The 13,654-nt window shown below is 53.9% G+C and overlaps 1 protein-coding gene across 3 annotated transcripts; it reads right to left on the bottom strand.

The window, feature by feature from the left end:
* Positions 1–1,834: 1,834 nt before the first annotated feature.
* Positions 1,835–10,114, bottom strand: ACTR1B (actin related protein 1B). Of its 3 annotated transcripts, XM_037807260.1 has the most exons (12): positions 9,960–10,076; positions 9,231–9,310; positions 8,363–8,427; positions 7,107–7,182; positions 5,900–6,025; positions 5,437–5,561; positions 5,063–5,279; positions 4,881–4,973; positions 4,579–4,753; positions 3,273–3,334; positions 3,038–3,078; positions 1,835–2,850 (listed from the first exon to the last, which is right to left on the bottom strand). In XM_037807260.1, exons 2-12 carry the CDS (start codon positions 9,300–9,302, stop codon positions 2,748–2,750), a joined length of 1,155 nt encoding a protein of 384 aa, XP_037663188.1. In that variant the 5' UTR covers positions 9,303–9,310; positions 9,960–10,076; the 3' UTR covers positions 1,835–2,747. The 3 variants fall into 3 exon arrangements, with proteins under 3 accessions (XP_037663188.1, XP_037663191.1, XP_037663190.1); XM_037807262.1 differs by lacking the exon at positions 9,231–9,310 and having other exon boundaries at positions 2,742–2,850; positions 9,960–10,114; XM_037807263.1 differs by lacking the exons at positions 8,363–8,427; positions 9,231–9,310; positions 9,960–10,076 and adding an exon at positions 8,465–9,224.
* Between the last annotated feature and the right edge of the window lie 3,540 nt (positions 10,115–13,654).

Raw genomic sequence — 13,654 nt, 5'->3', positions numbered from 1 at the left:
TTCTGTGGCTTATGATCCATTACTGATGTGACTACTGGGTGCTCTGAGTTGGCATGTGTCCTTTGAACAAGACCCCATGTGTTTCTGAGCACTTACTTATTTTACGGCACTACAAGATTAGTTGTAGTACCATAAAATAAGGAACAGAAGGTTCGGTCTAGCCTGACCGCTTTCCTCACCTATAACTTGTCTCTAACAGTGAGAAACCTGGCAGAGCCTGAGCTCATAACCATGTTATCCTGCGGGAAGAGGCTGCATTGTGCTTTTCCTTGAAGGATGGGGTTTTGACAGACTTAAGGGAAGGTTATTTCTAGAAGACAGAATAGCACAAGTAGCGGCCAGCAGGCAAAGCAGGGCATAAGGATATAAGGCTGAAATCAGCGAAGGAACAGACCCCAGAGGGCCTGAGTCCAGTTCAACAACATGTAGTTCATGAAGGTGACTGCACCAGCAATACATTGAGTTGTTTTTATCTCACAGGCAGTGAAGAACTGCTTGACATTTTGAACAGGAAGTGGCATAACCAAGGTTATCTGATCTGGGTTGTAGATCTGAGAGTTAATGATTGGCTGGGGAGGAAATGGAACCGTGCTCATGAGCTAGGGTGGTCGCAGTGAAGGATGGATGGATGGATGGATGGATGGATGGCAAGGCACTGCAGAACCACCAGCGAACTTGGTACCTGACAGGGTGAGGAGGAAAGGAGGGTTCTGAAGGGCGAGCTGGTCTGCAGGGCACTCAAGCAAAGGGGTCTCAGGGTAAATTCTCTCACCCTCAAGGGCCAGTACAACTACTCTGTGATGGCAAAGCCTCAGTCCCTTGTGCGAGCACGCTTGACTCAGTAATCTCTTCTCCCTCCTACATGCTCTGCTGGATTCTGGGCCTTCTTGAGTTCCCAGCCCCAACTGCCTTCAACACATAGCTCTGATCACCACCCTTCCACAGTAGCTGCCCATCAACTTAGGACAAAGCTAAAAATCCTCAAGGCCCTTTACGCTCTGGCTCCAACCTACTGTTTATGTTCTTATCTCCATTTACCTCCTGTTATTGCCAAAGTGAGGCCACTCCCCCTTCCCTGCTGACCTGGTATCACCCAGGTCCCTGCACTTCTCTCCAGCCCATCCCAGGTGCTCCCATGAGCCCTTATCACTGCCTGGAACACCTCCCCAGCATCCAGCTTCCCCTCCTGGACCCTCACAAGCCTGCCCCACTGGAAATGGTCTGTTTTCCTCCTGACCTGTAAGTTTGATGGGGGAAGGCAGCCTCACAGATACACTGCAGATGTTCAAATACTTAATGAAGAGCAGACACTTTCTGAACTCTCCTGTTCCTCACTGCTCCCTCTGGCTCTTCCTTTAGAGCTCAGCTCACCTGCACAATCTTCTCTGTTCCTGTTTTCTCCTTCTGCATCACCCTACTCCCCAGCCCTGTGCCCCAACTTGTCTCAGCTGATGAGCCCCCATTACCAGCTGCTGCTGGGTCAGCCAGAGCCCTCTCTGAGCTGGGCACACAGAGGTGCTCAAACATTACAGCCGATGACAGAGGCACTGAGACGCCAGCACTGCCTGGGATGAAGGCAGCCAGATGGGCCGAGTTCTCTGCTTCCCTAGGTGGATTTTAACAAGGGGTAATGAGGCTGGGGAATAATGCTGCAGCCTGCACCCGAGTCTCCTGGGGCCTCCAGTGCCACGTTGCCCTGCCAACCACTGAAACCCAAACAATCTCTGGCCAGAGTTGGTGCCATGTTTGTTTCTCCCCAGTCCTTTCAGTCCCAAAGGATGGAGGAGAAAACAATAGCACAAAGAACCATGAGAAAACACAGCCACACACTGGGCCTTGTTCATAATTATTACTATAATGATTTACAAAAAGAAAATTTTTTTCCAGGCAACTGTGTTAAATTATACACATCTGGAGGGACAGGTTGGTTGTGGGGGGTGGTGGGGTCTTGGCCAAGGGTAAGTGAAGACCTCTTTCTTGGGGGTGGTGGGAAAAGGAAGTTTCCTCTCCCCCTCGGGCCCCGATTCCTGATTAAGTGGCTTCCCCTGAACAAAGGAAGACGCTGATCCTTTCCCACCGGGGTGCTGGGGTAAAGCAGAGGGAGCAGTGCTCTGTAGGAGGCAGCGCAACAAACTGCAACCGCCCGCCCTGTGCACCCTCTGCCTTGGCCAAACACCCTCAGTGGGGACGGAAGACCGCCCAGTACTCAGCCCTGCGCAAAGGCACCCGCCCCAGGGGACGGCAGGACAGGGTGAAAGGGTCAGAAATGCCTTCGGAGGGGCCCTCCAGGCTACCCTGCTGGACCAGGAGGAGGTGGCACTGGTGGGGCACTGCCACCCACTCTCCCCCACCTCCCTCCCCAAGGGCAGCTCCCCAGGCATCCAGGCCTGTGGAAATGGCGGTGTTGGGCGTCTGGCCTTGGCGCTTGGAGCAGCAGCCTCCACGAGGGTCAAAGCAAGGAACCACAGGCCTAACTGGCTCTGCTGAGGACACCAAGAGGAGCCCCAGGCTGGGCCCCTCCACTCCTATGCTCCAGCTCAAGATCCCATCCATGCAGCTAAATGTTACCAGGGGTGTGTGCGCATGTGTGTAAAAGGGAGGGTAGCAGGGAAGCACTGCTGCCCCACCCACCCAAGGGTTCAGGGCCTGCGGGGGACCTAAGCCTAGTGTGAGCCTGGACCAGAAAGGGTTCAGGGCTCTGGCTCCCCTCTCCTTCCATTTCCCAACAGGCCACCCCTCCCTAGGCGTTAGAAGGTCTTGCGGTGGACAGCACGGGAACCATCCTCTTCGTATTCCTTTTTGGACACCCACATCTTCTTAAAGGTGTCCAGCGAGGCCAGGATGGAGCCACTGCGGGGAGGGAGGGACATTACTCCTGTGACGTGGTCTTGGCCAGCTGCCCTCCCTGGGCACTCAGCAACATTTCCCTTTCCTGGGAGGAAATCCTTCCACCTCCATCTGTCCTGGGCCAACTCGGGGACTAGCGTCTGGGGCAAAATGGTCTCCAACCCTCCCCTCCCCCTGAGCCCCACCTCACCCGATCCACGTGGAATAGAGCCGTTCCTGTGGGGCCGAGATCTAGAGGGAGCAAGTGTCAAAGTAACTGCCCCATCCCCATGTGGAAAGAGGGAAAGCACTTCCCACAGGCTAGAGGGCAAATGCATCATCTGAGGGTGTGGGAAAAGCAGGGCTGGGTGTTAGGTGAGGCAGGTCTGGAGGCTGCACTTGCCCTTCCCCTTCCAGAGCCCCATGGGGACTCTACCTAACCTCACCTTGATTTTGACGTCCTTTGGGGCCAGCTTCTTCACTTCACTTAGTAATCGGTCGCCGAAGCCTGTGAAGACAAAGCCAGCCGAGCCTGGGGTCACAGCCTACCTTCCTGCCGTTAGCTCTCCTGGATGCAATCTACGGCCCCGCCTCCCCTGGCAGCCCCCTGCCCCGGCTCTTTCCAGGAGTAAGGGTGGAATGAGCTATCCAAAGGGAAGAAGAGATCCTGCTTCCTCTAAGAGGCAGCGTGAGAGAAGACCCCACGCTGCCTGCAGTTCAGCCCTGCCTGAGCCCACCACACTCCTCCTCACCAAGTAGTCCACGAGCCCAAACCACCGCGAAGTCAGAGAACAAACGACAGATCAGGAGAACACAGTGACCCTCTTTACCCGTCAGGTAACGGGCATCTGAGGGGCAATCCCATCAGATCGGCAAAGACTGCACACACAGTGCTGGGGAGGTGTCGGGGAGACATGTCATCCATAACTGGGGGGAGTGCAGAGGATACAACCTCTCAGGAGGGAAATTTTGGCACAATCTACCAAATTACAAATGTACATGCCACCCCCCCTTACTCGGCAATTTTACCCCCAGGAGTTTCTCTCTTAGGCACACTCCTATCATATGAAATGACATGCGTTGTCCGCTGTAGCATCCTTCTAGTTAGAGAAGATTGGGCTCCTCAAGGGCCACCCACAGGACGCTGGTTAAAGGGCACAGCCACTGAGTAAACCACGACACAGCCCTGTCCATCAGAGAATGAGGACATCCATCATATATTATAGGGGAAGCTCTTCAAGCTATGCTGCTAAGTAGAAAATACAGGACACAGAACTTGTAGACCCTGCTCCTGGAGGTGTAAGAAAGGGAGGGAGGGGCACACAGATCTGCTCACAGATGCGTGGACTGTGCTGGCCCAGGGGGAGCTGTCACTCCTGTGGGGAGGGAACTGGATGGTTGGGGACAACAGCAGGAGACTTTTTACCTAATAAATTTTAGACCTTGTGTGAATATATCACCTATTTACAAAGTAAATACAATTTAACTTAAAAACACAAGCCTATCCTTTTTTTTTTTTTAATAAGTGAGAAAAGTTTATTGAAGAGAAAAAAAAAGTTCACGCTTAAGTAGTGAGCATGGGTGTGCTCAAGAGAGACCCATCACAAGCCTACTCTTCTAAGAAAACCTTCAGTGCATACCAAAAAGTCAATGAGGACAGACCCTGCTCCAGGCTCGGGAAGGAGGGCACAGTCTGAGGGTCCAGCTGCCCGTCACCTCCAAAGTCTTACCCCCCACCCCCAACTGCAGTACCTTTGAAAAGTGTTGAACCGCCTGAGAGCACAATGTTGGCGAACAGCGTCCGGCGAAGGTCCATGTCAGACTTCTGGATGGCGAAGGCCAGCACCTCGTGGAGCCCCTCACTCTCATCTCCTACCAGGTCCGGCTGGAACAGCAGCTCAGGGGCCCGGAATCGTGCTGGCCCCACCTTGGCACACAAGATTGAGGCAGGCAGGCTCCCCAAGGACGCTGGGCCTCCTTGTACTTGGAGCCACCCCCACCCTCAGGCCCCAGCCTCGCCTGCTGCAGACCCGGGGTCAGGCCTGGCAACTTACGTCAAGCGTGCTGCCGTCTGGTAAGATGTACTGCACCTTCTCCGTCTCCAGAGCCTCATCCTTCTGCGGGTTGATTGACAGGTAGCAGGCCCGCTGGGGTGGGCAGAGACACACCCTCAGAAGCTGCAACTTGGAAGCCTGCACCCTGTCCCCGTCTCCCGCATCCCCACACCTGCAGTCACCTCCTTGATGGTCCGGACCACCTCCAACTCAGCCGAGGTGTGGAAATCCGCTCCTTCCTTGCGCAGCAGTAGCCGGAGATACCGAGAGACATCGCGGCCGGCCACATCCACCCGCACGATGGAGTGTGGCATGGCAAAGCCCTCGTAGATGGGGACAGCGTGAGTGACCCCGTCCCCCGAGTCCAAGACCACACCCGTCGTACGTCCTGTTGCGTACCTGTCCCCAGGTCAGCATCCTCTTACTTCAGCCATGGGGGCATGGGGACCCCCCAACACTGCGAGGAGCCCTGGGACAAGCAGGAGGACCACGCAGGGAGGATGGGGACTCGGGGACCAACGGAGCACGCCACTCCCAGGGCTTAGGGGGCACTCACAGGCTGAGCACGGCCTGCATGGAGATGAACAGGGCCGGCACGTTGAAGGTCTCGAAGAACACCTCTGCTGCCTTCTCCCGGTTCTTACTCGGGTTGAGTGGAGCCTCCGTTAGAAGAACAGGATGCTGTGGACGGCAGAGTTGTGGGTACACCCAAAAGCAACATGGAAGCCCCTCAAACAATCTTTCCACAGAGCCCAAACCCTGGCTGTGAGCACCTGCAGCTGCAGCCACCATTGTTCTCAAGACCACCACCCTGCTATCTGCTGGCAGGTACTCTTCCAGAGATCCGGCTCTCTTTCTGGAAAGTTCTGCCCAACAGTCCCTGGCTGTGTATGTACATAACAGAAAGGCAGCAGGCCCTATCAAAATGCACAGAGGAAGGTAAAAAACCTGCTAGGAAGCAGTGGGAGAGGGAGTGCAAGGCCAGAGGCTGAGGGCCAGGCGGGGGAGGCCGCACACACCTCCTCGGAGAAAGTCTGCAGCTGGTCTTTGGAGTAGACGTACTGCCAGATGCGCTCCATGTCGTTCCAGTCGCGCACCACGCCGTGCTCCATGGGGTAGCGGATGGTCAGCAGCCCCCGGTGCTCCTGGGGAGGAGGGAGTGCAGAGGCCAGATGTGGCACCAGGCCCCTCCTGGAAAAACTGCCTCTGCCTTCCTGGAAGCTGCCCCTTTAATCTGCCCTTAGTAGAACCACCCTCGACTTCCTAGGTGTCCCCGTGCGCCCCTGCAGGTCCTGAACTCAACAGGTTCACATGAGACCCGGAAACACCACCCAGGCTCTCAGCAGCCGGCCGGCTCCAACTGGCTAGGGCTGATGGGGGAACCTGCCCCTCAGTCCAGCCCTTCCCATACGCATGTCTCCCCTTCTCTCCCGGCCATGCTGCTGTCCTGGCCCACAGGTTCTCATCCCCATTCTTCACCCCTTCACGGACATTGCGCCTGAGCGCAGTGGGAGGCTACTTGTGTGGACCACCACTTGCCCACCCCGGTCCTTTTGCTCTGCTGACCACTGCTCTTCAGGGGCAGCTGCTTCTCCCCAGCTCTTCACCAGTCCTTGCTTTCTCCCTCCTGGCCAGGCTGCCCCTGCCAGCCCCTTGGTGTGCCCTCCTCCCCCTCACCCCTACAACCAGGGCTCCTGTGACACCATCCACTGAGCATCTCTGGGCTGCACCTCAGCTCACCTCCCTTCTGGGCCCAGAACCACGCCCCCCCAGCCCACCAGGCCATGCTGTTTCCCAGGGGCCTAAACTGCACTGGCCCGAGCTCAGCTTCTTCTCCCCTGGGCCTTGGCAGCAAGAGCTCACAAGGTGGCCCCCACGCTCTCGATCACATCAGTCATCAAGTCCAGGGGACTCTGACTCTGAAATCACCTTCTAATCAGTTCTTTCCTCTTAGCTTCCAAGTAGCTTCTACAGGACAAGGACGTAAACTGGTCTAACCATATTCTCCAGAACAGGAGCCCTGCTCCCACTTCGCGACAGGGGGGTGACCCGGCACCATAACTCAGGGCTGGAGCCCAGAACAGACCCTCCAAGGACACCTGCAGAGGCCCCAAAAAGCAGACCCTGAGGGTCTCTCTCGGAGGCCCAGTGCGGACCACTGGCTGGCCAACACTCCCGAGTACGAGGACCCCAACCCCAGAAAAAGGAGGGCTCCACGGCTCTTACCTCTGCTTTGGGTCCAATGAAGAGGTCCCCCTCCAGGGCTCCGGCCATCACACGCATGTGCTTAGGGCGCCCGACACTGCGAGGACAGACACAGTCAGCAAGGTGGGCAGGGGCAAGGCTGAGCCACGTTCAAACCAAAGTCCAACTCCAATGGTCAGGAGGGTAACTGTCCTCCAAAGCACACAGCTATGGCATGGAGGGACACGGACCTACAAAGCAGGCCTTGGCAGGATGGGGAGCCCAGGGTCAGACGAAAAGGGTGTTGCTCGTTACTCCCCACTCCCTCCCTCTCAGCGCTGAGTGTGAACCCTGGATCCCAGCCCTTCGGGATGGGACGGGCCCAGGCCTGGCAGGACTCAGCCTCTGCAACTGCAACACAGTTCTTGCTCTTGATTCCAGGGAGCAGGGCTGGGAGGGTGACCCCAGGAAGCTGGGTCCCGGCCCCCTCGTGCATCTGCCTATCAGTCCACCCTGTTCCTTCCCATCGCCAGGACTTTCAAAGCAAAGATTCAGTTCTTTGGAACGGTAAGATCTGATGTGCCCCTATTCTGAGCATCTCTCCACACATCAACAGGAACCTCTAATTACAACCAGTGTTATGAAAAGAAAGCTGAAGCCCTACTGGGTGCTCCCTGCTGGCTCTGTCCCAGGCCAGGCCTGGCGTTCTTGGAGCAGCCAGCTACTTTGGGGGCTCAAGGATCCCGCCCCTTAGGCAAGTAACTCCAAAGCACCCAGGACCTGAGAACAGGCTCTCCTGAGGGAAAATTTCCAGATGGGCTCGCGGGGCTGAAGGAGCAGCCCAGGCTCCCTGAGTCTCAGGGTCTCACCTCCCCAATCCCTGCTGCCCATGGGGCCATTTGGAGAAAGGACTCCTTGACCGAGACGAGACCTTTATTAAAGTCTGGAAATAAACAAGCCCCAAAGAAACACTCCCAGGGAGGAAGAGGTGGCTTTTTCCTCGAGTTTCTGTTCTTCCCTTGAAGTCCTCTCCCTTTTATTCTTGCTGCTGACACCACGCCCAGTCCCCAAGGAGACAATGCTGGCTGCTTCTCACTGGGGGGGACCGAGGAGAGGAACCCCAGAGCACTGCTCTGCTTGTCCTTGTCCTTCCAGAGCCCTCAACAGCTTCAAGTTTACAAATCTGGAGCTTACTCTTACAGGAGGCACCAAGAGGTGGCTTCAGAGACACCTGTAACCCAGCACTGATGTTCTCCTGGGAAACAAAGGGTTACGGCTGCTGCCTGAGCAACACTTACTAGTTTGGGAAACAGTATTTGGGAATCTGGTCTCCAGCAAAGCCAGCCTTGATCACCCCCGAACCCTGCAAGGAAACATGACGTTTAGCTCCGGATACTCACCTCCAGCCTCCAGGCAGAGGCAGAGAGAGCTGGCTGCACCGCCAAGGCAGGCAGGGTGAGGAAGCTAGGCAGGAGTGGGCATAAGCCAGAAGTCAGCTGGTGGCAACCTCTGGCACTGCCTGTCAACAGCCCCTCCCCCAACCCGAGCAGACAGGGGCCACACTCAGGGCACCCCGGAGAGGACCACTGGGTACATGGTGATGACTGGCACTCCCCATGCCACTTTCCCAGAGACTACAAGGAGGAAAACTAGGCCCTGCCGCTGCTCCAGCCTGGATTTAGATCTTAAAAGGAACCTAGCATCTAGAAACCTCCCACCCAATGAAGAAATTTTTAAAAAACACTATTACAATCCCTCTTCACAGCGATTTCCATCACAACCGTGGGGATCTTGCAGCAAAGAAATACATCCCAAGTTACAGAGAAGGGGCCAGAACCCAGAGGGGTTCAGTAAGTTGCCCTCTGAACTCATAAGCTCCTTGATTAGCCTAAGTGAGTTTTCCCCCACCAAGAAGGGAAACAGCCCGGTCCTTCCCACAGTCTGCTGGAGAGGCGGTCTGACCACACATCCCCGAGCCCCGTTCTAGCCTCCTTATAAACATTGCTGACTGCAGCTTAGGAGAGCCCATGTGAGTACTCCAGAAAAGACAGTTTTCACGTGGGCTCATGTGGGAAGGAGGCAGGTCCCATCTAGAGCAGAAGCAAGCCATTATTAAAACTCCAAGGCAGATAACGCTACGGGAGATCCCAGATCCCAGCCCTTTACCTTCCCATGCTGCACCACTGTGGCCAGAAACCTTCCTGGGTTGCTGCCCCCCAAAACGTTGTCTGAAAGCATCCCAAGTCCTAATACAGAAGGGTGAGGCCACAAGGGAGCCAGGCTTTCAAAAAATTACCCCAAACTGCTTCTTGGTCCTGGGGAGAGGGGCCCTGAACCCCCTCCACTTCCTTGTGGGCTATGGGATTTCTGAGAGCACTTCAGGAGGGTCAAAGCGGCCGAGAGGCACCCAGGCGCCTGTGCGTGTGCGGCCCGGTGCAGAGTAACTGCATTAACCCCCAGGCCCGGAGAAGAATGCAGTAGGGCCGGCCCCCCCCCGGAGAGCGTGCCTCGGGGTGAAGCCCCCCGGGACGCGCTGCTGTAGAGGCCAGCAGGTGCGAAAGGGCAGATGCCAGCCCACTCCCGCGGGAGGGCTGCCGGGCCAGGGGCCGGACAGGGGTTACAGGCGCGGGGGTCGAAACCCGCCCCGAAGTTCGCCCTCAACCGAGGGGTCCGCGCTGTGTCTGAGGCCGGCGCCCCTCGGTCTCCCAGGCTCTCCCGCGATGCCCACGAGGGCCGCCCGGCGGAGGGAACCCGCCCTTCCAACCTCCCGCCGGCTCGGGGTTGCGCCCACCCCACGGCCCGGGCCCCAGGGCGAGGAGGGCGCGCGGGCCGCAGGGGCCGACCGAGCGCCTGGCGGGCGAGCGCGGCCCCCTCCCCGCGACGGCCCCGCCTCACGTTGTCGATCACCACGGGCTGGTTGGCGATGATGTCGTAGGACTCCATGGCCCGGCCGGCCCGGCCCTGCCCTGCAGGCGGGCGCAGGAGGGACCGGCGGCCGCGCGGACCCGACGGCGGCAGCTGCAGACACGGCGCTGCGCAGGCCCCGCGGGGATTTCTGGGGGGCGGGCCCCGAGGCCAATCACCGCTCCCGCAGGGGCAGATTGACGGCGCGCTCCAGGCCTGCTTCGGGGGTAAGGGGCGGGGCCCGGCGGGCGGACGAGCCAATTGAGGCGGCCGGAGGAGCGCGGCAAGCCTCCAAGATAGGTTGCGCAGCATCGGGGATGACGTCATGGGCCGCTCTTAAAGGGGACGCGTGTGGAGAGAGCTGGAGGGGGCGGGTCCGCGGGAATCCCGCGCGTGGCGAGTTGGGCTGGCCGGGACCGCGTTTCCGCGCCTTCCCTGAGGAGACCGGCCGTGATGTCTAACTCAGTGTTGTTGAGCACCGAGGAGGCTACTTTTCCTTGCAGAAATGACAGTTTCGTTGTAATTGGGCCACACCTGCCCCGAAGGGAGCAGGCGCGCCCCCGTTTTGCCGAGGCGCGCGGCGAGGACCTGGCGTCTCGTGAGGTAACTCGCCTGCGGTGAGGGACGCGGAGCCCCGCGGGCCTCTCGGGGGTGCGGGGAGCACCTGCCGCGGAGACGGCCGCGCGTCGCCAAGGGATCCCCGGGAAGGCCGGGGGCCAGGGGGCGAGCCCCACAACGAGCCCTCCACCCCCCGGGCCCGGCCCCGCAGCGCCTGTCCTCCCGGGCGTCGCTGCACCGACGACCCTTGGGTCCTCTCGGTTTCAGTAACCTGTGCCGCGTCCCAGCAAACCTTCAGCCCGTTTAACTTAGCGCTAAGGTGTAAGAGTTCCTTATATTTTCTAGATGCACGTTCTCTGCTGAATATGGTTTGCATATTTTTTCCGCAGTGTATGACTTGACTTTTAAATTTTTGTAATAGAGTCTTTTTTTAAAAAAAGTTTATTTTTAATTGTGGTAAAACATGCATAACATAAAAACCATTGTAACTGTTTTAAGTGACAGTTCTTAAAGTACGTTGACAGTATTGTGTCATTTTCATCACTGGCTATTTCTAGACATTTCCATCACCCCAGACCAAACTCGTCCTCATTTACAACAGCTCCTCATTCCCCCCTCTCCCCGCCGTGGTACACCTGCTGTGCTTTCTGCCTTTGTGAATTTGCTTAGTCTTAAGTATTCTATATAAAAGATATCATACGGTATTTGTCCTTTTGTGTCTGGCTCATTTCACTCAGTATGACGTTTCCAAGGCTCATGCATGTTGTGGCTTGTACCACAGCACTGCACTTCTTTTGACACCGAATAATATTCCATCGGACGTATAGACCACATACTGCTTATTCATTCATTGGTTGATGGAAACTTGCGTTGTTTCCGTCTTTTGGTGATTGTGAATAATGTGGCTCTGAACATCGATGTGCGAATAGCTGTTCGAGTCCCGGCTTTCCGTCCTTTTGGGTAAATACCCAGAAGTGGGATTGCCAGATCATATGGTAATTCTATATTTTGCTTCCTGAGGAACCGCCAAGCTGTCTTCCAACAGCGGCTGCACCATTTTGCATTCCCACCAACAATGAATGAGAGTTCCTGCCTCTCCGACACTTGTAATTTTTAATAGTAGCCATTCTATTGGGTGTGAAATAATATCTTGTGGTTTTGATTTGCATTTCCCTAATGGCTGATGATGTGCTTTTTGATCATTTATATATCTTCTTTGCAGAAATGCCTATTCAGGTCTTTTGCCCATCTTTTAATTGGGTTGTCTGTCCCCCATCTTCGTTTCTGATTTTGGTTGTGTTCTCTGTTTTTTTTTCCTTTGTCTGTCTAGCTAAAGATGGTTGGTTTTATTGATGTTTTTAAAGAACCAACTTTTGGTTTTGTTGTTTCTCTCTTGTTTTTGTTCTCTAGTTTATCTCCACTCTAATCTTTATTTCCTTCCTTCTCACTTTGGGTATAGTTTGCTTTCTAGATCCTTCTGTTGTGAGCTTAGGTCTCTGATTTGTGATCTTTCTTCTCTTTTAATGTAAGCATTTAGAGCTATAAATTTCCCTTTTGGCACTGCCTTTGTTGCATCTCCTGAGTTTTGGTGTGTTGTTTTTTCTCTTTCATTTCCCTGTGACTTCTTCTTAGACCCATTGGTTAAGAGTGTATTGTTTACCACCTATTTGTGACTTTTTCATTTCTCTCTCTGTTATTGATTTCTAGCTTCATTCCATTGTAGTCAGAGAAGATATTTTGTGTAATTTCAGGATTTTTGAATTTATTGAGACTTGTTTTGTGACCTGACATATGGTCTATCCTGGAGAATGATTCATGTGCAGTGGAGAAGAATGTGTATTCTATTGCTGCTGAAAGAGGTGTTCTGTATACGTCTGTTAGGTCTAGTTGGTTTATAATTTCATTTAAGTCTTCTCATTCCTTATTGATTTTTTCTTTAGAGGTTCTATCCATTATTTAATGTGGTATATTGAAGTCTCCTAGTATTAATGTAAAACTGTCTGTATCTCCCTTCAAATTTGTTTATAGTTGTATCCTATCTTTTGGTACTCTGCCATTAGGTGCATTTGTATTTATAATTGTTAAGTCTTGTTATATTGACTCCTTTATCAGTATAGTGAACTTCTTTGTCCCTGGTGACATATTTTGGCTTAATGTCTATTTTATTTATATTAAATAAATAACCAGCTAACTCAGCTACATTTTAGTTACTAATTGCATGCTATATATTTTCCATCCTTTCACTTGCAGCCTATTTGTGTCTTTGAATTTAAGGTGAGACTCCTGAAATGTCCATGTAGTTGGGCCATGCTTTATCCATTTTGCCAATCTCTGCCTTTTGACTGGAGAGTTTTTACATTTAAAGTAACTGCTGATAATGCAATACTTTTTTCTGCTTTTTACTATACAGGTGGGGATGTGTCTCATTGCTGTGAGGGATTTTATAGTCTGTGTCCCTGGTGGGAGGTGGGAGAGATCCCAGCTGCTTCCTCTGGGCACTTCCTGAGCTGTGTGGGGCTGAGTGAGGGGAGGAGAGAGAACTGGTGGGTCCAGGATGGAAGTTTTGTACCTGATATTTTCTTCTTTCTTAGTTTCAGCATTTGTGGGATCCTTCTCCAGTTTCTGCTTTCCTCCAGGGTTCTAAACAAGTGAGAATTGTCCGTTTTTTCACTGACTCTCTGGGAAGGTTTTTGTCACCAGGTTGATGATGTCAACCTCGACGATATTGTTTTTAATATACATAGGATACGGTTGTATCTCTGTGAAAGGTGACTGTTCCTCGTTAATGAGAGCTATTAATTACCCTGATCTTTCCAGAATAGATGGAGTAAATGTTTCATTCTTCTCCTTTAATTACCAATTATCAGGAATTGGTGCCCTAGTTATAATAACTAATAGTTATTGTAATAACTTTTAATTAGAGTAACTAATTAGGTCTGGTAACTAATGCTAACTATATTAGTTTTCTATTGCTATGTAATGAATTACCAGAAACATCTTGGTTTAAAACAACACGATTTATGATGTCACAGACCCCGTGGGCCAGCACTCCGGGCCCAGCTTAGCTCTGGGTCCCACGAGGTGCCAGCCAGGCTGCATTCTCAGCTGGAGACCCTGGGGGAGAATCC

Source organism: Choloepus didactylus, chromosome 17, assembly GCF_015220235.1.
Source record: "Choloepus didactylus isolate mChoDid1 chromosome 17, mChoDid1.pri, whole genome shotgun sequence".
NCBI classification, from domain to species: domain Eukaryota; kingdom Metazoa; phylum Chordata; class Mammalia; order Pilosa; family Megalonychidae; genus Choloepus; species Choloepus didactylus.
Note: the sequence above shows the minus strand (reverse complement) of the source record. Positions and strands in the feature narration are given on the sequence as shown.